At 43.3% G+C, this 24961-nt stretch overlaps 1 protein-coding gene across 1 annotated transcript in view; it reads left to right on the plus strand.

Annotated features, from left to right (window-relative positions):
• LOC121539671 (MAM domain-containing glycosylphosphatidylinositol anchor protein 1-like) overlaps positions 1-17477 on the plus strand; it is a 127111-nt gene extending 109634 nt beyond the window's left edge. Inside the window, exons 12-13 of the mRNA XM_045217974.1 lie at positions 2367-2475; positions 15894-17477. Coding sequence (XP_045073909.1) covers positions 2367-2475; positions 15894-15988 — 204 coding nt within the window. The 3' untranslated portion in view covers positions 15989-17477. The remainder of the gene's footprint in view (positions 1-2366; positions 2476-15893) is intronic.
• The last annotated feature ends 7484 nt before the right edge of the window (positions 17478-24961 follow it).

The following is a 24961-nucleotide window of genomic DNA, read 5'->3' on the forward strand; positions in this document are numbered from 1 at the left end:
TGCTCTAGCTCCGACGTGAAGCATCTGACCGGTGCCGGACCAGCCACCGGTGGAACAGGCACGGGCCGTGCGGACTGGACGACGCACACCACTGGCTTGGTGTGGGGAGCAGGAGCGGGCCGAGCCGGGCTGTCGGGCGCACCCCTGACTTGGTGCGGGGAACAGGCACGGGCCGTGCCGGACTGGACGCACGCACACCACTGGCTTGGTGTGGGAGCAGGAGCGGGCCGAGCCGGGCTGTCGGGCGCACCCCTGACTTGGTGCGGGGAACAGGCACGGGCCGTGCCGACTGGACGAGCGCACCACTGACTTGGTGCGGGGAGCAGGAGCGGGCCGGACCGGGCTGACGAAGCGCACCACTGACTTGGTGCGGGGAGCAGGAACGGGCCGCGCCGGGCTGACGAAACGCACCACTGACTTGGTGCGGGGAGCAGGAATGGGCCGGACCGGGCTGACGACGCGCACCACTGACTTGGTTCGGGGAGCAGGAGCGGGCCGCGCCGGGCTGACGAAACGCACCACTGACTTGGTGCGAGTGGCAGGAACAGGCCGGACCGTACTGGGAACACACACCACTGGCCCTACGTGGGGATCAGGAACAGGCCGGACCGGACTGGCAACACACGCCAGTACCTCTCGCCGTGCCTCTACAACCTCCTTCCCCCTGGTGACCAGTGACTCCCGTAACCTGGCGTCCTCCTGCTGCCCCGTCGTCCACGGCGTTAGCCCCCCCTAAAAAATGTATGGGCTTCACTCCTACCCGTGGCCAAGGCCTCCATCCCTCTTGCCAGACTCGCACTCATCTCCTCCCACGTCCATCCTCTCTCCTCGTCACGCTGCTTGATCCAGTCGAGGTGGGATCTTCTGTCACGATCGTTGACACATGATGAAGCGGACCAAGGCGCAGCGTTGAAGGTGAACATATTATTTATTTAGAATGATCACACGATCAAAACAACAACGATAACGTGACGTCTACGGTATAACACAAACCAAATCAGAACAAGATCCCACAAAGAATAGCTGAAAACAGCCTACCTAAGTATGGCTCCCAATCAGAGACAACGAGCAACAGCTGCCTCTGATTGGGAACCACCCTGACCAACATAGATCTATATGATCTAGAACAAAACCCAAAACATAGAAAACACAACATAGAAGCTACCCCGTGAAACTAAACATAGAAAATCCACACCCTGGCTCAACATTTCAGAGTCCCCAGAGCCAGGGCGTGACAAACATAAACAACAAACACTTTTGTAATCTTCCGCAATGATTCACCATGGATATACAGTATCCCCTTTTTGTTTTCTCGTTTCAATTAAGAATGCATTAGCCTCCAGTCTGAGTTGAATGCCATTACGGATGAAAATGTGCTCCTTGTTGTTGTTGTTGTTGTGGTGGTTGTTGTTTCCTTTTTTCCTCCAAATGGAATACACTCCATCTTTGATTAGCTTGGTGGGATGGGGTTTGGGGCCGCAGCTTTCCACAGTAATTAAGGTGTCAATCAAAAGCAAGGCCTTCTGGGAAAAGTGGCGAGCCGAACTGAAACTTTTCCGAACAGGTGGCCAGGAGATATGAGCAACTGCTTGTTGCTTCCTCCACAATATCTGTCATAGTTTTATTTTAGGATGTTTGTTCTTTCCCCTCCCTTTTTTAAAATGGCCTCATAACATGGTCATAGAGAAATCTCTGTCACTCTTTTACTATTCTTCCTTTTGTAGATACTCCCAGTCAGTAGTAGTGAGTGGAATTACAAACAGACTATACTGAACAAGTTAAATATCTGACCACACACATTACTATGTGTACTTGGCCACTCCCACACCAAATAGCCTGAAGTCATAGGGCTCTCGTCGCAGGCTCTATTACCCTACATGGGATGGGAGCGTTGCAAACTAGAGATTGGAGATTTTTTACCTGGTTTGACATACTGTACATTGTACAACATAGCAGCTTTTCAGCACGGTTTTTTATTTCTGTATAATAGAAAATCAACCAAGAAGTTGGCTCTTTTTCAATGAGGGCAAAAGGGGAAGATTGATTGTTTTTCCCTAAGGTGGGCATGATCTAGGGGAATTCCTTCTTATGATATGAATCTCGACTGGGAGTATAGCATGAAAGGAGGAAAGTGAGGAAAGGGTTTTGGGAAGTGATGAAAAGTAAAACAACGGTATTCTGAGTGTGATAAATCACTTTTAGGTCTACACATTCTTGGAAGCAATTTGTAACAACACTTTGGTGTTATTCACAATGTGAGTCACAAAACACAAGTCACAAAACCGAAGCATTCAAGTACGTCTCCTGAGTAGCAAGTGGAAGTTTATTTTCTATGGAAATACAAGTTTTTCTCTTTCCCTGTTCAGGTGATGTTTCAGGCCATTCGGGGATCGGGCTATGAAGGGGACATTGCCATCGATGATGTCTCAGTCACCAAAGGGAAATGCAAGCAGGAGAACTCTGTCTCCAACACAGGTACTGTATCTATGTCACAATGTTACTGTAGGGTGAAGTTTACCCAAGACACTGGTCTTGGGTCAGTTTGCATTTCATTTACATGTATCCAGAGCAACTAACAGTAGATTGCATACATTTTCATACTTTTTCCCCATGCCACCTTTCCAACAAGTCAGTTCATCAAATTTCTGCCCTGCTAGAGCTGCCCCGGTCAACTGTAAGTGTTGTCATAGTGAAGTGGAAACGTCTAGGAGCAACAACAGCTCAGCCGCGGAGTGGTAGGCCACACAAACTCACAGAACGGGACCGCCGAGTGCTGAAACGCGTAGCGAGTAAAAATCGTCTGTCCTCGGTTGCAACACTCACTACTGAGTTTCAAACTGCCTCTGGAAGCAACCTCAGGACAATAACTGTTAGTCGGGAGTTTGTGAAATGGGTTTCCTTGGCCGAGCAGCCTAAGATCACCATGCGCAATGCCAAGCGTCGGCTGGAGTGGTGTAAAGCTCGCCGCCATTGGACTCCGGAGCAGTGGAAACGCGTTCTCTGGAGTGATGAATCATGCTTCACCATCTGGCAGTCCGACGGACGAATCTGGGTTTGGCGGATGCCAGGAGAACGCTACCTGCCCAAATGCATAGTGCCAACTGTAAAGTTTGGTGGAGGAGGAATAATGGTCTGGGGCTGTTTTTCATGGTCCGGGCTAGGTCCCTTAGTTCCAGTGAAGGGAAATATTAATGCTACAGCATACAATGACATTCTAGATGATTATTTGCTTCCAACTTTGTGGCAACAGTTTGGGGAAGGCCCTTTCCTCTTTCAGCATGACAATGCCCCTGTGCACAAAGCGAGGTCCACACAGAAATGGTTTGTCGAGATCGGTGTGAAAGAACTTGACTGTCCTGGACAGAGCCATGACCTTAACCCCATCAAACACCTTTGGAATGAATTGGAACTCCAACTGCGAGCCAGGCCTAATCGCCCAACATCAGTGCCTGACCTCACTAATGCTCTTGTGGCTGAATGGAAGCAAGTCCCCAGAGCAATTCTCAACATCTAGTGGAAAGCCTTCCCAGAAGAGTGGAGGCTGTTATAGTAGCAAAGGGGGTACCAACTCCATATTAATGTCCATGATTTTGGAATGAGATGTTCGACGAGCAGGTGTCCACATACTTTTGGTAATGTACAGTGGGGAAAAAAAGTATTTAGTCAGCCACCAATTGTGCAAGTTCTCCCACTTAAAAAGATGAGAGAGGCCTGTCATTTTCATCATAGGTACACGTCAACTATGTCAGACAAATTGAGGAAAAAAAATCCAGAAAATCACATTGTAGGATTTTTAATGAATTTATTTGCAAATTATGGTGGAAAATAAGTATTTGGTCACCTACAAACAAGCAAGATTTCTGGCTCTCACAGACCTGTAACTTCTTCTTTAAGAGGCTCCTCTGTCCTCCACTCATTACCTGTATTAATGGCACCTGTTTGAACTTGTTATCAGTATAAAAGACACCTGTCCACAACCTCAAACAGTCACACTCCAAACTCCACTATGGTCAAGACCAAAGAGCTGTCAAAGGACACCAGAAACAAAATTGTAGACCTGCACCAGGCTGGGAAGACTGAATCTGCAATAGGTAAGCAGCTTGGTTTGAAGAAATCAACTGTGGGAGCAATTATTAGGAAAGGGAAGACATACAAGACCACTGATAATCTCCCTCGATCTGGGGCTCCACGCAAGATCTCACCCCGTGGGGTCAAAATGATCACAAGAACGGTGAGCAAAAATCCCAGAACCACACGGGGGGACCTAGTGAATGACCTGCAGAGAGCTGGGACCAAAGTAACAAAGCCTACCATCAGTAACACACTACGCCGCCAGGGACTCAAATTATGCATTGCCAGACGTGTCCCCCTGCTTAAGCCAGTACATGTCCAGGCCCGTCTGAAGTTTGGGAGAATGTCATATGGTCAGATGAAACCAAAATAGAACTTTTTGGTAAAAACTCGACTCATCGTGTTTGGAGGACAAAGAATGCTGAGTTGCATCCAAAGAACACCATACCTACTGTGAAGCATGGGGGTGGAAACTTCATGCTTTGGGGCTGTTTTTCTGCAAAGGGACCAGGACGACTGATCCGTGTAAAGGAAAGAATGAATGGGGCCATGTATCGTGAGATTTTGAGTTAAATACTCCTTCCATCAGCAAGGGCATTGAAGATGAAACGTGGCTGGGTCTTTAAGCATGACAATGATCCCAAACACACCTCCCGGGCAACGAAGGAGTGGCTTCGTAAGAAGCATTTCAAGGTCCTGGAGTGGCCTAGCCAGTCTTCAGATCTCAACCCCATAGAAAATCTTTGGAGGGAGTTGAAAGTCCGTGTTGCCCAGCGACAGCCCCAAAACATCACTGCTCTAGAGGAGATCTGCATGGAGGAATGGGCCAAAATACCAGCAACAGTGTGTGAAAACCTTGTGAAGACTTACAGAAAACGTTTGACCTGTGTCATTGCCAACAAAGGGTATATAACAAAGTATTGAGAAACTTTTGTTATTGACCAAATACTTATTTTCCACCATAATTGGCAAATAAATTCATAAAAAATCCTACAATGTGATTTTCTGGAATTTTTTTTCTCATTTTGTCTGTCATAGTTGACATGTACCTATGATGAAAATTACAGGCCTCTCTCATCTTTTTAAGTGGGAGAACTTGCACAATTGGTGGCTGACTAAATACTTTTTTTCCCCACTGTAGTGTATGTGGCCATCATCAGAGATCTATAAGTGGGGGGTAAGGTCAAGAGAGTGGATTCTATGCCATTGAATCAGAATATGTTTATCAATCTTACCAACTCAATGTAGGCAGACGCAGTCTCACTACAATACAAACCGGACACAGTATAGGAAGAAATTGTTCAGTGTCACCCAAACATTGAAGAGAGCTTGCCTTTTTACCAAAGCTATAGCTGTCAACCCTCTACACTATGCTGTATGGTTACTTTAAATATTTAATTTGCAATACATAAAACGCTTGCTGCAACAGTTGGATAATTTTCATTCCTTTAAAAATATTTGGGGAAACCAGAGACAGCGGAGATAGAGAGAGCGATAGAAGGGGCAAAAATGCAGTGAATGAAGCAGAGAAGAGTAGTTGAACTTGAGAGCAGAGACCCTAATTATGAAAATGGGTGGCAGAATGATAGTGATGAGGAGAGAGATATTTAGGAAGAGAGAGCAAGAGATTAAGAAAGAGGAAGTGAGAGTGGCAGAAAACAGGTGACACGATGATAGTAAAGAGAGAGAGAGAGAGAGAGAGAGAGAGAGAGAGAGAGAGAGAGAGAGAGAGAGAGAGAGAGAGAGAGAGAGAGAGAGAGAGAGAGGCCATGAGACAGACAGAGCATGAGACAGACAGAGCATGAGACAGACAGAGCATGAGACAGAGCATGAGACAGAGCATGAGACAGAGCATGAGACAGAGCATGAGACAGAGCATGAGACAGAGCATGAGACAGAGCATGAGACAGAGCATGAGACAGAGCATGAGACAGAGAAGGAGCGAGAGAATCACTAAAACAATACAGAAATACACTATGGAAAAAGAATGAACAGCATGTCAGAAATCAGCTCAATGTAATTGAAGAATCCATAAACTCTAACAACTTCTGGGAAAATTGGAAAACACTAAACAAACAACAACACGAAGAGCTATCTATCTAAAACGGAGATGTATGGGTAAACCACTTCTCCAAACTTTTTAGCCCTATAACAAAGAACAAACAGCAAACAAATATACATGATCAAATGTAAATCTTAGAATCAACTATTAAAGACTACCAGATCCCACTGGATTCCCCAATTACATTGAATGAACTACAGGACAAAATACAAACCCTCCAACCCAAAAAGGCCTGTGGTGTTGATGGTATCCTCCATGAAATGATCAAATATACAGACCACAAATTCCAATTGGCTATACTTAAACTCTTTAACATCATCCTTAGCTCTGGCATATTCCCCAATATTTGGAACCAAGGACTGATCACCCCAATCCACAAAAGTGGAGACAAATTTGACCCCAATAACTACTGTGGGATATGCGTCAACAGTAACCTTGGGAAAATACTCTGCATTATCATTAACAGCAGACTAGTTCATTTCCTCAGTGAAAACAATGTACTGAGCAAATGTCAAATTGGCTTTTTACCAAATTACCATACGACAGACCACATATTCACCCTGCACACCCTAATTGACAAACAAACAAAACAAAACAAAGGCAAAGTCTTCTCATGCTTTGTTGATTTCAAAAAAGTGTTTGACTCAATTTAGCATGAGGGTCTGCTATACAAATTGATGGAAAGTGGGGTTGGGGGAAAAACATACAACATTATAAAATCCATGTACACAAACAACAAGTGTGCGGTTAAAATTGGCAAAAAACACACATTTCTTTCCACAGGGCCGTGGGGTGAGACAGGGATGCAGTTTAAGCCCCACGCTCTTCAATATATATATATATCAACGAATTGGCGAGGGCACTAGAAAAGTCTGCAGCACCTGGCCTCACCCTACTAGAATCTGAAGTCAAATGTCTACTGTTTGCTGATGATCTGGTGCTTCTGTCACCAACCAAGGAGGGCCTACAGCAGCACCTAGATCTTCTGCACAGATATTGTCAGACCTGGGCCTTGACAGTAAATATCAGTAAGATAAAAATAATGGTGTTCCAAAAAAGGTCCAGTTGCCAGGACCACAAATACAAATTCCATCTAGACACAGTTGCCCTAGAGCACACAAAAAACGATATATACCTCAGCCTAAACATTAATGCCACAGGTAACTTCCACAAAGTTGTGAACGATCTGAGAGACAAGGCAAGAAGGGCATTCTATATCATCAAAAAGAACATAACAATTGACATACCAGTTAGGATCTGGCTAAAAATACTTGAATCAGTTATAGAACCCATTGCCATTTATGGTTGTGAGGTCTGGGGTTAGCTCACCAACCAAGAATTCACAAAATGGGACAAACACCATATTGAGACTGCATGCAGAATTCTGCAAAAATATCCTCTGTGTACAACAAAAAACGCCAAATAATGCATGCAGAGCAGAATTAGGCCGAAACCCGCTAATTATCAAAATTCAGAAAGAGCAGTTAAATTCTATAACCACTTAAAAGGAAGTGATTCCCAAACCTTCCATAACAAAGCCATCACCTACAAAGAGATGAACTTGGAGAAGAGTCCCCTAAGTAAGCTGGTCCTGGGGCTCTGTTCACAAACACAAACAGACCCCACAGAGCCCCAGGACAACAACAACAATAACACAATTAGACCCAACCAAATCATGAGAAAACAAAAAGAGAATTACTTGACACATTGGAAATAATTAACAAAAAAACAGAGCAAACTAGAATGCTATTTGGCTCTAAACAGAGAGTACACAGTGGCAGAATACCTGACCACTGTGACTGACCCAAACTTAAGGAAAGCTTTGACAATGTTCAGACTCAGTGACCATAGCCTTGCTATTGAGAAAGGCCGCCGTAGGCAGACCTGGCTCTCAAGAGAAGACAGGCTATGTGTACACTGCCCACAAAATGAGGTGGAAACTGAGCTGCACTTCCTAACCTCCTGCCAAATGTTTGACCATATTAGAGACACATATTTCCCTCAGATTACAGAGATCAACAAAGAATTCGAAAAAAAAACAAATTTTGATAAACTCCCTTATCTACTGGGTGAAAAACCACAGTGTGCCATCCCAGCAGCAAGATTTGTGACCTGTTGCCACAATAAAAGGGCAACCAGTGAAGAACAAACACCATTGTAAATACAACCCATATTTATGTTTATTAACTATTTGCACATGGTTACAACACTGTATATATATACATAATATGACATTTGAAATCCAGGCTCTGTCGTAGCCGGCCGCGACCGGGAGACCCATGGGGCGGCGCACAATTGGCCCAGCGTCGTCCAGGGTAGGGGAGGGAATGGCCGGCAGCGATGTAGCTCAGTTGGTAGAGCATGGCGTTTACAACGCCAGGGTTGTGGGTTCGATTCCTACGGGGGGCCAGTATGAAAAATAAAATAATGTATGCACTCACTAAACTGTAAGTCGCTCTGGATAAGAGCGTCTGCTAAATGACTCAAATGTAAAATGAAATGTCTTTATTCTTTTGGAACTTCTGAGTGTGATGTTTACTGTTAATATATATTGTTTATTTCACTTTTGTTTACTATCTACTTCACTTGCTTTGGCAATGTTAACATATGTTTCCCATGCCAATAAAGCCCTTAAATTGGAATAGAGAGAGAGCGAGAGAGAGAGAGAGAGAGAGAGAGAGAGAGAGAGAGAGAGAGAGAGAGAGAGAGAGAGAGAGAGAGAGAGAGAGAGAGAGAGAGAGAGAGAGAATTGAGATTGAGAAAGAGGAAGACAGAAATAATGACAAGGAGACAGGACAGAGGAAAAGAGAACGTGAGGAGAGATAGAAAGACAGAGAGGAGATGGAAAAAGAAGGCGAGAGAAGAGAAAGAGAGCAGCGAGAGCTGTTGCCAGTGCTGGGGCTGTGGAGGCAGCTGGACTCCCTTTCACTGTAAACCATGGGCACTGGGCACAGAGACAGCCATGCAGGGCTGGGTGCCAGGATCAATGATGAGAGGAGCACTGCCCAGGCATCTGTCCAGGACTAGGCCTCCTGTCCTGGACTCCTGACCCACCGGCCACTGTGATAAAGTCCCGTCTCTGTCCCGGCAAATTATACACTCCACATTTCTCTGTCCCGGCAAATTATACACTGACAGCAGGCTGGAGGCTGCAGTCTGCACCCTAAATACACAGTGACACTGAGCAGAGCCTGTAATGAAATTATTCCTTGTGGCTTTTTCACATCATCGGCCAATTTGCTCAGCAAACGAAATGAGCTTTGACACCTTACACGGACCATGGTTAGATAGGGTGGTTTAAACTGCCATCCTGTTACTGTGTGAAGTGTAAATGAAAAACTGGCACTTTTCAAGTTTGCCTTGTCACCGAGCATGGTATGTATTGTTATAGTGTACACTCAATGAACTGTGACTTTAAATAAGACCAAAAAATAAGAAATAGTAAATCCGCACAATGGTATGATCCTCCCGAAGTGTTTAATAAGACAAGGACATTTCGACCCCAAACTGGGTTTTCATCAAGACTAAATACTGACCACTCACAAATATTCACTACCACATATCAAGGCCGAAAGCTCTTGACCGTCATTCACTCATACTGACACTGCTATAGGATTCCTCCAAGCTACCCACACCAGTCTCCATGCAGTGGCTCCATACATCACTGACCAAAGCACTGCCCATAATCGAAAGAGCTCTTCATCGCCAATGTATGGACAGCCACAATTGAACAACTCTGCACGATGGCTTCTATTGACAATTACTTACCTCTAAGTGAGAAAGCTCTCACTGTCAATGTATCATTGTGGCCATTGACCACCACTGACAACACTAATCAAATTTGAATGGGGGATCTTAGGAAATTATAAATTATTAATTTATTTATATTATTCATTGTTTAGCTAACTAGCTACCTACAGTAAAGCTACTGTGCTATCGTAATGTACTTGCTCTATCGAGGGATCAAGTTAAACATAGACTATAATTGGGGGGTGTTCCCAAGAAAATGATCTGGTACAGTGTTGATATTTGTGTATTTCTACCACTCATGAGGGTGCCCATGTTAATATGTTCAACAGTTACGGGAGTGCCCTACTTTGTTGTGGGAGTGTACCGCTGTAATTCCAACCTAACTGAAGGCACCTGCACTCCCCTACAGATCAAATTGGGAGGTACTATAATTTAGGTAAGGCAAGAGGCCTCCAAAACATTACAAACCTCTGTTCTTTCTTACCAAAAGCAACAGGTTTCCCCCCCTGACATCTCATCCCTTTCTGCTCATTTTCCCCCGAAAATGGCAGCAAAAACAAAACAAGGCCAAACAAATCAGGAGACGCTGGTGGGTCGGTAAATAATTAACTAGAAAAACCCTCTGCCTCCCCCCAAAAACCCCTCATCTGAGAAAGCAGCGAAAGCAACGAAAGAGCCGAGAGCTAGCGGGGATCCTAATGTAATACAGTGAATTATTGATGGAGGGTGTAAGCAGGAAGCCAGGCTACGCTAGCCTGTGGGGCCGATGCAGCGCTGCACAAGACAGCTAGCCGAGACAGATGGGTAATTATTGGTTAGAGGAGATCGGGTAGAGGAAAGACCCAGCCCGCACACCTGGGTCACCTCTATTTATTAGCAGACACAACGATGAGGAATAATGTACGTGGGTAAAACAATATAGCCCTGTTTCCCAGACATAGATTAAGCCTAGTTTTGGACTATGAAACATGTTTAACGGAGATGCTACATTTATATAGGGCCGGTTTCCCAAACACATAATTAGCCTAGTCCTGGACTAAAATACTTGAATGGAGATTCTCCACTGAGAATGATTTTTAGTCCAGGCTAAATCTGTGTCTGAGAAACTGGCCCATATTGTTTGCCCCACATACATTAGTGTTAACCTGTAATAACCAACTGGTTTATGCAGTTGTAATTCTACATGATTTAATTACAAGACTAGTGATGAGGCAGCCAGAGTTATAGTTGTGTTATAGCATAGAACATTTCAAAGCAGACATCAATGGTGCCTTTGATGAAAATCACTAATGGGTGGAATAAAGAGTCAGACGCGTTGTTCATAAATGTATGATTGTATGTTTGCAGTGTGTGTGTGTGCATGTGTATATGTGTACATGCAAGTCTAAATCTGTATGTTAGTGTACCAGAGAGTGTGTATCATGTGAGCGGCTCACTCTCCCAGGAGTCTTTGCTAGCGAGTGTGCCCAGCTGTATTACCCAGCTGACACATCATGTCTGCATTTTAAATGGTACCCTATTCCCTATATAGTGCAGTACTTTTGACCAGGGCACGTATGAATCTCGTAGTTGCTCTGGTCAAAAGTAGTGCACTATGTAGGGAATAGGGTGCCATTTGGGATGCAGCCCACCTGTCCCTTTACACACCCCATCTCTCCCCAACACACACCATCACACACAAACATACAAACATGCTCATGCACACCCTGTTTCCCCCCCAACACACTTCACACGCACATATAAACACGCTCACATGCACACACATACACAGATACGCTCACTCACTGGGCTAGCTGTCTGAGGGGGTGTAGCACAGGGGACTGTGGGACCGTATGGCTCTCCTAAAATTAATGATGATTGCCTCTGACATGTTGTGTTCAACTAACACCACATTCATAAATCATAGGAATGACTGGAACCTGGCTCAGGGGCTGAGGGTGTGTGTGTGTGTGTGTGTGTGTGTGTGTGAGGCAGAGAGAGAGTGTGTGTGTTTGCGTGTGTATAACAGAATATGTGTGTATGTGCCTGTGCCTGCCTGACTGCATAAGTGTGTGTGCGCCTATGTATGTCTGCGTGTGTGCACATTTCCATGCATGTGTACGTGTCTTAGCTGTGGGTGGGTTCGACGGGGGAATTGTTGCTCTGCACGCCATTCGCTGCTCCTTTCCTTCCTCCTCCCTCCTTTCTTCCATTCCTCTCCACTCCCCTTCTTCTGATGCTGTAAGGGGTGGCTTTCAATACTGTATGGGGATGGGTTTGATACTATCTTGATCCCACGTCGTCGATGACTCAAGTCCCCCCGTTTTAGCTCCAGACGCCCTGGTTCTCTATCCCCACGATCACCCTGGGTGGGATGCAACACTTCCAGATCCCTGGTGGTCCCACACTGTTGTCGAAATTGCTAAAAATATACATATGCATATGGTCATCTGCACAGGATACAGCGTAGTGTACAGCACAGTACAATTACATGCTTACTTGCAAGCTCTCCTCACAAACTGTGCAGCAGCTACAAAAAGTATTCAATAAAAATATAGTTAGAAAACACAATACGAGAACAATAAAGCACAGAAAGCATACAGGTAAAAAGCGAGACAAATACAGTATTTAATTGTTCCCTATAACTGCACACTCCGATTTACTGGAGTCAACTTTGCAGTCATGGGCAGACTTGGGTTCAAATACATGCGTATTAAGTATTTGTATTTTAACTACTTATTTTCGGTGTATTTGAGTAATTTCAAACAATATGGCTGAATCAACTACTTCTATTTGACGTATATTCAAATAATATCCTTTAACTACTATTTAAATACCTGTATTTTAAAATATTATATTTAAATTTGAGTATTTTCAAATACATTCCGATTTCCAAATGTACTTCCAAATACATTCCAATATTTCACTACTTGTATTTTAATTAAAGAAAACAATACTAAATACTTACTTTGAAATGTATTTGAAAGTAATTGAAATACAATAAATAGTATTTGAACCCAGGTCTGGTCTTGGGCCACCTCCCATATCTCTGGTAGTCCATTTAGCGTGGGTTCTTGGATGGCTCAGCAGTGCAAGTTGAAGTTGAAACCCAGAGACTGGAACATGGAGGACATATACTGTAAGTATTTCTGTTTTACTGCACCCTGCCACAACAGTTCCAACCTGTTGCATTTATCAGGATTCAACTGAACTGTGTTGGCCCCCTCCCATATACACAATAAGAAAACAACAGAGCACATTCACAATGCTTTCAGAGTAGGAGTGCTGATCTAGGCTCAGGTCCTCCCGCTCCTTATTTCCACATGATCTAAAAGGCTAAACTGATCCTAGAATAAGCACTCCTATTCAAAGACCCTTGATACATACAGCCACAGATCTTTTATCCATTGCCAAGCCCCCAACCAAACTTTCTGTTCTTCACCCCCTTCAAAGGTCCTTGAGAGAGAAATCAGGGCCAGCCCCTGTGCCAGGCACTTAACTTGTTCTCTATGGGAGAGGACGGGAGGAATAAAAAGCTTGATTATGAATACATTGATTTTCTGCCATCGAGAGAAACCCCCTAATATAAATGTATATTGATTTCTTAAATACAATATCTGCCTTACTCTTTATTTATGAAACTCATTCCGCAGACGGCTTGCATGTGTAATGAGCTGTTGACATTGTGTAAGTGCAGTGTGTGTGTGTGTGCCGGGGGGGTTGGTAGGTGGGGTTTGTGTATGCTATTAGTGTGTGTGTGTGCGCACATCTGTGTTTGCATGCACTTCGACAAAAGGAGAGGGAGGGTCGCAGATGTCTCATGTACAGGTGCTTTGTGATACTGTATCTTTGAATCCCCATGCTGACTCATATGAGTACAAGAAAACACAGTGGCCATGTCCGAATACCCATACTAGCGTATTACATAGTTAAACTGCATACTATTTACTCATCGTCGCATATTCCGTTTAGTAAAAGGATACAGTATGCCACGGCTGCAACTCAGTAGCGGCTCCTGATTGGCTGAGTAGGTGGGGCGGGGCCGAGTACGGGTGGACTTTTCCAAATTCAACAGACATGCATCGCATTAACCAGCCTGATAATAGATCATTTCCAATTTGATTAATTTCTCTAAACTTCATTTCACCTATACTGTAGTAGACCATGTAGCCCATCTATCCTATTTAAAAAGGACTGAAGACAGAAACAGATCATTTGGTTCCATTTCAACATATTTATTAGTGAAACCAAAGTGCATCGCTAATTCAGAACCGCTGGACAGGAACATAATAAAACAAATGCACTGATCATTGGGAATGTGATCAGAATGACTGTTAAGGCTTGATACATCAATTAAATAATGAAATAGGAAGCTTAGCCTACAAAACTAAAACAATCCATATGTTCAAATCAAAAGGCCTGATTAACACGACATCAAAATTGTAGCCACATACCGAGTCCCCGGTGCCGACACATTCTGAAATCAAAAGATGGTTTAGTATTTAGTTTAAAAGCTCTGACGAAGGCCAAGATAACAACACTTTTCAGTGAGAAAACAGAAATCCACTTAAAAATTTTAAAAAAAGATAAAATTCTTTTTTCAAAGATGTAGCCTACGATGCAATACTCGTGATCATTTTAAGGAGAACAAAAACTACTTAGCTTACACTTGAACACCACTGCAGAAGCTTCAGGCATCTTCCCAATTAAGTAGCCTAGTTTTGTTGTTTGGCTACTTGAAGAGAACTAGGGCCTATCACTTGCAGCCCACCTCTTCCAATGCAATGTGGAAAAGTGTGCAACATATTCTACTCGATGAACAGACAAAATGAGTATAACATCCTGGCATTTAAACCATACTCGATTTTCTAAATGTCGCATACTATTAAATATTCTATTTTCGCATACTGAGAATGCGTGATGCGTGATTGTGCTGTTTCCTGCTATACGTTGATTTCGGTAACGCATCCCCATATCTAATTGATCAGCTGTTGTGAAAGCCGAAATGAGTATGACATCCGGGCATTTCAACTATACTAGATTTTCGAAATGTTGCATATTATTACACTTTATTTTTTCGCATACTCAAACGGCATACATTACATACATTTAAATAAAAGCACAGTACATCAGGCCTCCTGAGTGGTGCAGCAGTCTAAGTCACTGCATCACAGTGCTTGAGGCGTCACTACAGACCCGGGTTCGATTCCAGGCTGTCTCACAGCCGGCCGTGACCGGGAGACCCATGAGGCGGCGGACAATTGACCTAGCATTGTCCAAGTTAGGGGAAGGTTTGGCCGGCTGGGATTTCCTTGTCCAATTGCGCTCTAGCGACTCCGTGTGGCTGGCTTTTGGGTTAAGCGAGGAGTGTGTCAAGAAGCTCTGCGCCTTGGCAGGGTCGTGTTTCGGAGGACGCATGGCTCTCGACCTTCGCCTCTCCAAGTCCATAGGGGAGTTGCAGCGATGGGACAAGACTTTAACTAGAAATTCAGGTCCAAATTTTTTTTTTTATAAACACAGTACATCAACTGTCCTATGAGCTTTGAATTTCCTGCCCAACACACAATCTATTCTTTGATTCAGCATGGTTTAGAGATCTTCATGTCGAACAAGAGGCGAGAGGCGAGCAGTTTGATGATGACATCAATGGGCAACTCGTCTCTCAGATGCTATCTCAAAGCACTTATGACACACTTCCAATCTTCATTGTGAACCCTGCCTCTGTGATAAAGTGATAAAAAGGATTACTCCCCTTATGCCATTCTCAGGCTTTTAGTGCCATATCCCTCCACTCTTTCTCTCTTCATAAAATCTTGGGATTGAGTTGCAGTATCTCACAAGGCTTTACTGTACAGTTCTCCTGTACATTTTTCACATATGGGTTACTAGACTCGAGTAAAGTATTGTATATTAACCAAATGCCAAGAGGTTTCAACTTTTCAACTCTGTAAAATCAATGTGACTTGTGGGTTGTGGCCAACAGCCTATTGAGCTCAGACCATTCAGTTTGTTCTGTTTGTGTTTTCCACAGTTCTGATTGGAGAAGCCCCAGGTCTGCACTCGCTCCCATTGGCCGCCTCGCTGACCTTCGCCCTCTGTTTGTATCTACTGCTGCTCTACAGATGATGAGCACAACACACAGCATCCCCTGTCTGCCGAGACAGGCTACTGCCCCGACTCGCGCTCTCTTCTTCTCTCCCTGTGTCCCTCGCTACCTCTCCCCACTCCCCTCCCTTCCTCCTCTCACCTTCTCCATCCACCTTTTAGTTTTCATCTCCACCCCTGTTTTCGATGACAATCCATGCTTCACTTCTCCCATTCCACCCTGGCTATGCTTGTAACTCTTTGTAACTGACTGTCGCTTGATTGATTCTCTCTCTCTATCATTCTCCTTTTCCACACTCACACCTTTATGCTGCTGTGTTTTCCAGCCATTCTCTCTTTCAAACAATCAGACTATTTTTGACTGAGGCAAAGTCGCACACTCAATGACCTGACCTTTGACACCCAATATCACTCAATCCACCCCTCACAGCAAACATACTTAATTCTTCTATTCACTCTCACTCATTCTTCCGTCACCCCCCTTTACTCTTTCCAACTCCCTCCGGCGACCACCCATATCCCTGACACACCAAAGTGTCGGACACTCTACCAAAGATGATGAAGAACCTGAGGAAAAAAGGGAAAGGATGGGGGAGGGGAGGGGTTGAGAATAATAGGATGACGAGGGAAGGGGGGGTTCCCCCCCTCCTTATTGAACCCTCCCCCTCACCTCCTTGGGTTGGGTGCCAGAGAGCTGTCGATCACGACGGCAGATTGAGTGACTGACAGACGAAGGAGGCTAGGAAGGAAAGAAGGAAGCAGAGAAGTTCCCACTTGCCTCTTCTCTACCGGTCGTGGCCGTAGATGACTTGCGTTGGATTGTACGTGTACATTTCTCTATATATGATATATTACAAAAGTTTAAATAAATAAAAATTCTGAAAAACACTCATGGACATGAGCGACGTTACAGGCTATGACAAAGCGAAACTACAGAAGCACAAATTTATACAATCTACTCCCTTTTATTTGGGGTTTTCCTCTGTGTGTTGTTGCTGTATGTCCTCCCAATCGAAGTTATGGTACACTTTGTGTTCTTAGGGTTTTTTGGGGGGCGGATGTGAAAAAAAGGTACAAGGACTGCTGGAGGATGGCTTAAGGCGGGAGTGGTGACGTTTATGTGGAAGAGATGGGTGGGGATGTGTTGGTTGGTACCTATGACACCCTTCGCCTATAGCCCACTTGAGCACTGGTGTTAGGGTTGGGCCAGTCACCTCCATTATGCCCACCACCACCCTCTCCACCCACAAAACAACTTGACAGAGACTATGACTAGCCTCCCCGACTCACTCACCCTAGCCAGCCACATCCCCTATCAGCAAAGTCCAGCCAATAACAGCATCTCTCGGACTTCCTGCGGTCTACGGACAATGGACTTCCTGGATCCTGTACAAGGAGAAAGTGGAGGTGGAGCGTGACTGAAATCAATTGCGACAACTACATCGATACGCATCATTTAAATTAAGCTTGGATGTAGTATATTGGGGGCAGGGAGTCGAAATCCAAGAGAAGGACCAACAGGGTAAGGTGGGGGGGGGGGGGGTGCAGATCCGATAGATGGATTCTATTTCACAGGTTTCCGATGATGAATGTCATGTATAGGATTCTAGAGAAATAACTTAATCAACTGAAAATCAACAACATTTGGAAGGCAGCAGGTCCGATTTCCTACTAGAACTGTATCAGCCGATCGAGGTTGAATGTCTTCGATGTAACCATAGTTTATTTAAGACGATTACTCATGTCAGGTTGTTACAGTATGATTGTGTTTCTGTGTAGAGCAATACTCATTCACTATCAGCTCACATAGTTAGCCCGAGCACATCGTGATTCATCAACGTCTACATCCTGCAAACGAACCTGTTCACCCAATTAAGGAAGGGATTCCAATGAGCCCCAAGCACGTTGTTACACAAAGGTACGGATTCAATCTGATCATAGATTCTTGACAATGCAGCCTTTAAAGGCAATGTTCACATTCACAGTAAATGCTTCAGATGTTCGTTCAATCAGAAAGCACCTTTAAAAGCTGCATTGTCGACCATGCGCGATCGGATTGAATCCCAGCTAAAGTAATTGGTCACAATCTAAGAACGAAACAACACACTAACCTAACTGATGATGCAGAACACATATAATTGGCTAATTCTTCCTCTCAAGATTAGTTTCCAAAAGTTCCCTGAATCCTAAACTGCAACATCCTACCCCTAGGCACTTGTAGATCTGAGAGGATTGCATAGGTGTAAGCACGATGGTAGGAGCTCCATTTTACCCTCTGATACACCAGATGGAATTGTCGCTATATTGCTTATACCTGTCTAATCCTTTCAGATCTACACAAGTGCATGGGAGGAGGGACTAAGGGTTGATTTGGAATTCAGGGATACTGTTACATCAGTCTTCTCCAAATAAGTGTTCTATTTTTACTGCATGAGGCTTTTTTTATCGTATCGGTCGGCGATATTACTTAATTCAGCTCTCACCTTCAACTTAAAGTTCTTGACAAAGGAACCTTGTTCATATACATACGCAGAACATGGACATCAAACTGTGTGCCTCTAAGACTTGCTTCCATAATCTTCCTAAATTAAAGCACTTGTTAAAAATTGGGTGTGGCCACTCGATTTCAGATGTGCATTTTGGCTGTCTTTTTGGCGTCTCTCATAGTCACATTGTAATGGCTACTTAGGTCCATACTGCATTTCAAGCTCATGAGAAGCATTGTTTTATTAAATGTATGTCGATGTGATCTGGGAGCCATCTTGTGTGGTCCTTCCCTCACGCTTGCTTGTACACTTCGCTCGCTCACTTTAACTGTAACACCCATATGTATGTCACAACAGCTCATGTCTTAGCGTAGATGCTCTCCAACAGTTTTGGGAATTTTGGCATCTCAGTTCACGTCTTGAGCCAACATTGTGTCACAGGGGGTCAGGTGTCTTATCTCAGCTCTGTGTCAAATGTGGTGTTCATGTGCTACTCACAACCAAGAAACTCTGAAATATCCAACTGGGAAACTCGGGTTAGAAGAGTGCTTTAATTATCACTTGGAAGCTTTTGACATCGGAAGCTCAGAGTTACGACGTGTGGGCGATTTTTTGGTTCCAAGTTTCTTTCAGAGTTTACGATAATTCTGGTACCACATGAGAGCATCTACTGCATTTTTGGCCAAGTGCCAACCATTTGCTAACTTCGACACGACCATATTTAATGTATATTTACAACTATCTGTAAGTATAGGCAGGAGATATGAAAGGTGGCAATGCCTCACTTAGGACATAACAAGGATGCATCAGAATTAGATGCAACTGAAAGATAATTATCAAACTACTTCATCACATGATTTTAAATGATAATGTAACATTAGGAAATTTGAACTCATGTTCTATGTGACATTGACCCCAAAGAATTCAGAGGCTTGGTGCAATTGATGTTCACTTGTTGTTTTATTTCATTTGTGGTTTCGTCTCACATGTACAGTATTTGGCAATTATGAAGAAGGCAGCAGTTTTAAATGGAAAATAACTTTTTTTCCCTTTTATTTTTCTTTCTTTCTTTTCGTAAATGTTTTTTTACAAACCAAGACTACAATATCAAGCTAAATCAATTTGAGACCACACACATTCCTGTCCATGGTCACATGCTTTACTAAAAAACGAATGAACATCTTCTTTTACATTGAGTTCCTCCATAATCATATATGTGTAGCTAAGCACGTACAGTATGTGTAACATTACTGTTAGTCGCAACACACCGAGCGTTTGAGACACAACACGTGTAGATGTAACCGGATCCTTCTATACCTGTACTCTGCTGCTGTGTTCGGGAGAGCGTGGGAGGGTCCACTTCAAAATATATTATACAGTACTGCAGAAACATTGCTGACACTGACTACAATTATTACAGTTGAGTAACCTGCATAGAAATGCCCAGGGCCTATACTGATCATGCTAAATACACAATGGAAGAAAGGGTACAGCACAGAAATAGAGAACTATAGACCTTGGATTAGATTTAATGGGATTAGATTTTATCTTTGTGTCTTCTGTGTTCTTTATTATAGAATGCTTCTCCACATTAACACTGATATAAAGTAAGGTGAATTCCTTGTTAATTAAATATGTGGGTAGGAATACTATGAAATGGGCAGGAACACTATTAAATGTGGGCAAGAACACTATTTTGGGGAAATAAGCATTAACCAATATTATATTTATTGTAGAGGGGAGAATTGTACATGATGAATTTTGATCTTATGATGGTTGAAGTGCCTCCATTGATCTGAACCAGACCTTCAGTATTGGTGTTAATATTTGGTTGTTTTAATTCATGGTCTTTCTTTCCAAAACTCCTATATGAATTGAGTCCATAATTGATAAATGTCCTGTTGGCTGTACATTTTTGATATTGACAAACGTTATACAGCCTACCCATAGGTTGTCTTTACTGTCCATTCACCAGATCAATTGGAAATTAAATTAACCTGCATACTTTAAATGAAACTATGAAATGCCTGAAAGTGAGTCTATTTTGTGTTGACAAATTAGATATATCCAATAGTTGAAAAAGAAAAGGAAAGCCACACACAGTTTTATTCTGTTAGCCAGCACCTCGCCTAAATAGGTGTGCATTTCTTTCGCCTATATACAGTATATATCTAATCGTTGGCCATTGTAAATCTATTCACTTGTGCCCGGAAATGAGTATGCAGCTGTTCGGTCTGAGGTATAATTCATTGTGTTGCTTTTCATGCGCTTTAATGTGAAATTAAATGTATTGAAATGTGTGCCATTTGACACCCTTTGTATACTAATGCTCGTTTTTTAATACTTCATGATTGTCACATCACGCCCCCATTAGCTGAGGTTGTCCTAAAATGTACACCGTACCCTATATTATTGCGGTCTGGTTTAAGGTGTAGATTATCAATAAATTCATCTAGGATACAAGACCGAATGGGAGTTCAGTTCACTGGTATAGTCCCTTAGATTTGCACATTTCTGGAACCTTTTTGACTCCCAGTTCCCTCCCTGCTTATTCTCTTCTGATTTCAGGAATTCTCCAACCAAGATTTCTGAAAAGATTGGAAATTTGGTAAATAAATGTGGCATTGCCACACCTCCAGTTATCTGATGTTTTTACATGATCCAGGTTTCTCCTTTACCACCTGAAGGGTCTCCAGTTCATCCTTGAACATTTTCAAACCTCTACTACAAGTCGATGTACTATCAAAATGTTTTCTTGTAGATTATCAATCTATTGTCTTTTGTCCATCATATTCTTGTAGTTCTCTGTCTAAAACAAGAAGGTTAGAAAGGACCCCCGTCATGCAGGTTAGAGCTCAAACTCCCCAATAAGCAAGTGCCTCACAACTGGTATTCCTCCATGAGGTGACTTTCCATCCATGAAAACCACTTCAGCCAGTCAGCATAGCATCCAAGCAATATCTGTGGCCGTGTTCAGACGGGATGGCCAGTCACTCAGTCACTAGAAATGGCCCCCTCTTCCATTAGAGACATCCCGACAAACACACCATGGATGCTCTACGTATTCAACAGCAGGACCGACTGACTGTTACTGTATAGGTCTTCACATCACTGCCTCACTGCCAGTGCAGACACTTTGTCCAGTCACATAAAGGGTGCGTTCCAGATACAGTGATGTTGATCAGGGCTAACTTTTCCAAAAACATACAGATCAACTTTAGCATTCAAAAATCATTGTTTGTCGATTGCCTACCTATGGATTTAAGATGATTTTAGTGCCAAAGATTATCGCCATGATTTTGGGAAAGTCACCCCAGATCTTTATAATGCCTGGAGAAGTCTTTAACGTCTAATAAACCACATCAACATGATGTAATGATCCTATAATCGACGCAGACCTGTGCAGGATCTGTGTATCTGGAGCGCAACCAAATGACTGAACCCTCCCCAATGCAGTCAGATTGGTCAGAGTAACTTCACAGCTCATGCCTGGCTGTGCAGACTTGTGCAATGTGTACGGATCCGAGATAAAGACGGTGTGTGTGTGTATGTGCACCTTTTAGCGAACGAGTGAAGAAAGGTATAGCAGTGTTGTATATTCTCTGTCATGTACTGAAATATTTTAGAGGAAAAATATATTTGAAATATGACTCTAAAATGTATAAATAAATAATCATGAAATAACAAAAAGATATGATTTTGTCTTCTTTTTATATATTTTCCATTACACACAGTGGGATCTCGCACATTGAGTCACCATCACACGTACATAATGATTTCACCATAAAAACACCTCTTGGTGACTTGCTCTGCGGTTTAAAATGCAGAATTCTAACTCCCACACTATCCTCTATTCACCAGTTTGTATTCAAGCCTTGCATATTGCCAGCATCACAGTGAATTTAGTAATCAGAGCTCATTCACATCCTGTGGCTGGAAGTAGCATTACAGACACTTGCATTCTCTCCACCCGGCATATCAAACAAACTCCAAAATTACATTCCTATAGCAATTAGCAAGCACAAATCATTATTCAAATGCCTTGTTGCATTTCATGCAGGTTCGGAAGTTATTCAGATCACTCGGCTGTGTTTTCGCTGTATAGGCAAGGGAAGCTGGAAACAATGTTCATCTAGGAGGCACAGCACATTTGAGCAATGTAGCATTTCCCGCTACCTTTACACGACTTCAATTTGCAATTATCCTCTGTTTATGCTCCGATACTGTACATGTACTGTACTTTTTTTCAGGAGATCCAGTGCTAAAGACATGTAAGTTCCCGGAAACTGGGTCGGATTCTAGGATACTTTGTGTACAAAACATTAGGAACACATTCCTAATATTGAGTTGCACCCCCTTTTGTCAGCCTCAATTCGTCGGGGCATGGACTCTACAAGGTGTCGAAAACGTTCCACAGGGATGCTGGCCCGTGCTTACTCCAATTCTTCCCACAGTTGTGTCAAGTTGGCTGAATGTCCTTTGGGTGGTGGATCATTCTTGATACACACGGGAAACTGTTGAGCGTGAAAAAACCAGCAGCGTTGCAGTTCTTGACACACTCAAACCGGTGTGCATGGCACCTACTACCATACCCCGTTCAAAGGCATTTCAATATTTCACCCTCTGAATGGCACACATACACAATCCATATCTCAATTGTCTCAAGGCTTAAAAATCCATACTTAACCTGTCTCCTCCCCTTCATCTACATTGATTGAAGTGGATTTAACAGCTGACATCACCAAGGGATCACAGCTTTCAACTGGATTCACCTGGCCAGTCTATGTCATGGAAAGAGAAGGTGTTCCTAATGATTTGTACACTGTACATTTACTTAACTGTTACTTATATTTATAGCACCAAAAGCTAACAGTTAACAATAACTGTCTTGATAGGTCAATCCACTTTGACCCAGAACCACATACAATACTTTTGCCAAGTGACATAATCCTGTTCTGGTGTGAACACTTCAGTTGTAAAGTTCTAAAACCTAATTTGTCATAAGTTTATAATTAGTAGTAGTGACACTAAAGCACATTATTGTAACATGTCCTACACAGTTTCCTGAGCAACACATTTCAACATGTCTGGCATTGTTACATGTCCAACCACTGTCAGTACAATGTGTGAGGAACATCTCTGCAAGCAACAGTTTAGCGTGAGGCCCCAAGGCTCCGACGTTTGAGATACTAGACAGGGTCTGTTATTCTGGCGCCTTATCCATCGCTACCGGGCAGCTTTGACCCCTGACCTCAGCAGGGATAGCTTTCTCACTTCAGGACAAGGAAACGATCTGACGGGTCCAGCTGAGTGTAGTGGAAGAATACAAAATGTGTCAAAGTCGGAGGGGATGGGTGGAGGGTGGTAGTGACGGTGGTGGAGGGAGCGACTACTATGATGTCATCATGTTTTCAGGCTTGGTGTCCTGCAGAACTGTCAGTAAGTACTCCAGTTTCAGACACTTACGGCCTGATTCAATCAGATCCGCTTTAGCCGACATCTGCGTTAGAGTTGTCAAATACACAAGCAGCTCCCGGCATTATACCTAAAGCAGAAATTGCTATTGGCTGCACGGAGTCACAGTAAGAGAATTCCCATGCAGCCTTGTTTAGTTCGAACCCTGGAATATGAGTTGTAATCTACACCTCGATTAGGCTGATAGAAATCCTCAATTCCTCAATTATTTCTATGTAGCCTACACTTTCTCAATCTGAACTGGCTATCACCAGTTAACGCTTGATCTGATTGAATCTAGGCCAAAGGCCCAGCTGGGTGCACGGTACGGCGCACTTCGCATGCTCCACACACTCGGCAAGCTCCACGCTCTCTTTCCTTTCCCCTCTCCTTCCCTTCCCTTGCTCTCCACTCATCCCTCCAACCCTCTCCTTTCTTCCCTACTGTCTTCTCACAAGGCACAATGGCGGGGCCCGAAAGACGCCCACTCGCCTGCGCTCTCGTGATCTGTGACGGAGATAGATATAGAGCAAATTAAGCTGCTCTTGTTCTAGAGACGCCTGATTGGTGGGTTGGGATGATTCGGTTGATTCAGATACTGACTCTTGTCGTTTTAGGCTCTCGACTCAAGTCAGATGGGATACGGAATTTTTTTCTCTGTGTGGAATTCCCGGGTTGTTTCTCTTGTCCTATTATGAAGGCAGTGAGACTAGCTTTTCTATGCTTTCTTGAATAGATAATAAGTTGTTGTTCATTATCTGTTGAGTACAGGATACTTTTCATGATTGGTATAGGCTAATTTAGTTTGATCAGAAACCTGGGAATAGGCTTTACTTGGATACGTTGTGACACCCAAATACTTCGGAAAGTATTCAGACCCTTTGAATCTTTCCACATATTGTTACGTTACAGCCTTATTCAAAAATGTATTAAAAAAAAATTATCCGTCATCAATCTACACGCAATACCCTATAATGACAAAGCAAAAACAGATTTTTAGAAAATTGTGCAAATTAAACAAATTTACATAAGTATTCAGCATACATAAGTAATT

Source organism: Coregonus clupeaformis, unplaced genomic scaffold, assembly GCF_020615455.1.
Source record: "Coregonus clupeaformis isolate EN_2021a unplaced genomic scaffold, ASM2061545v1 scaf1302, whole genome shotgun sequence".
In the NCBI taxonomy this organism is placed as follows: Eukaryota; Metazoa; Chordata; class Actinopteri; order Salmoniformes; family Salmonidae; genus Coregonus; species Coregonus clupeaformis.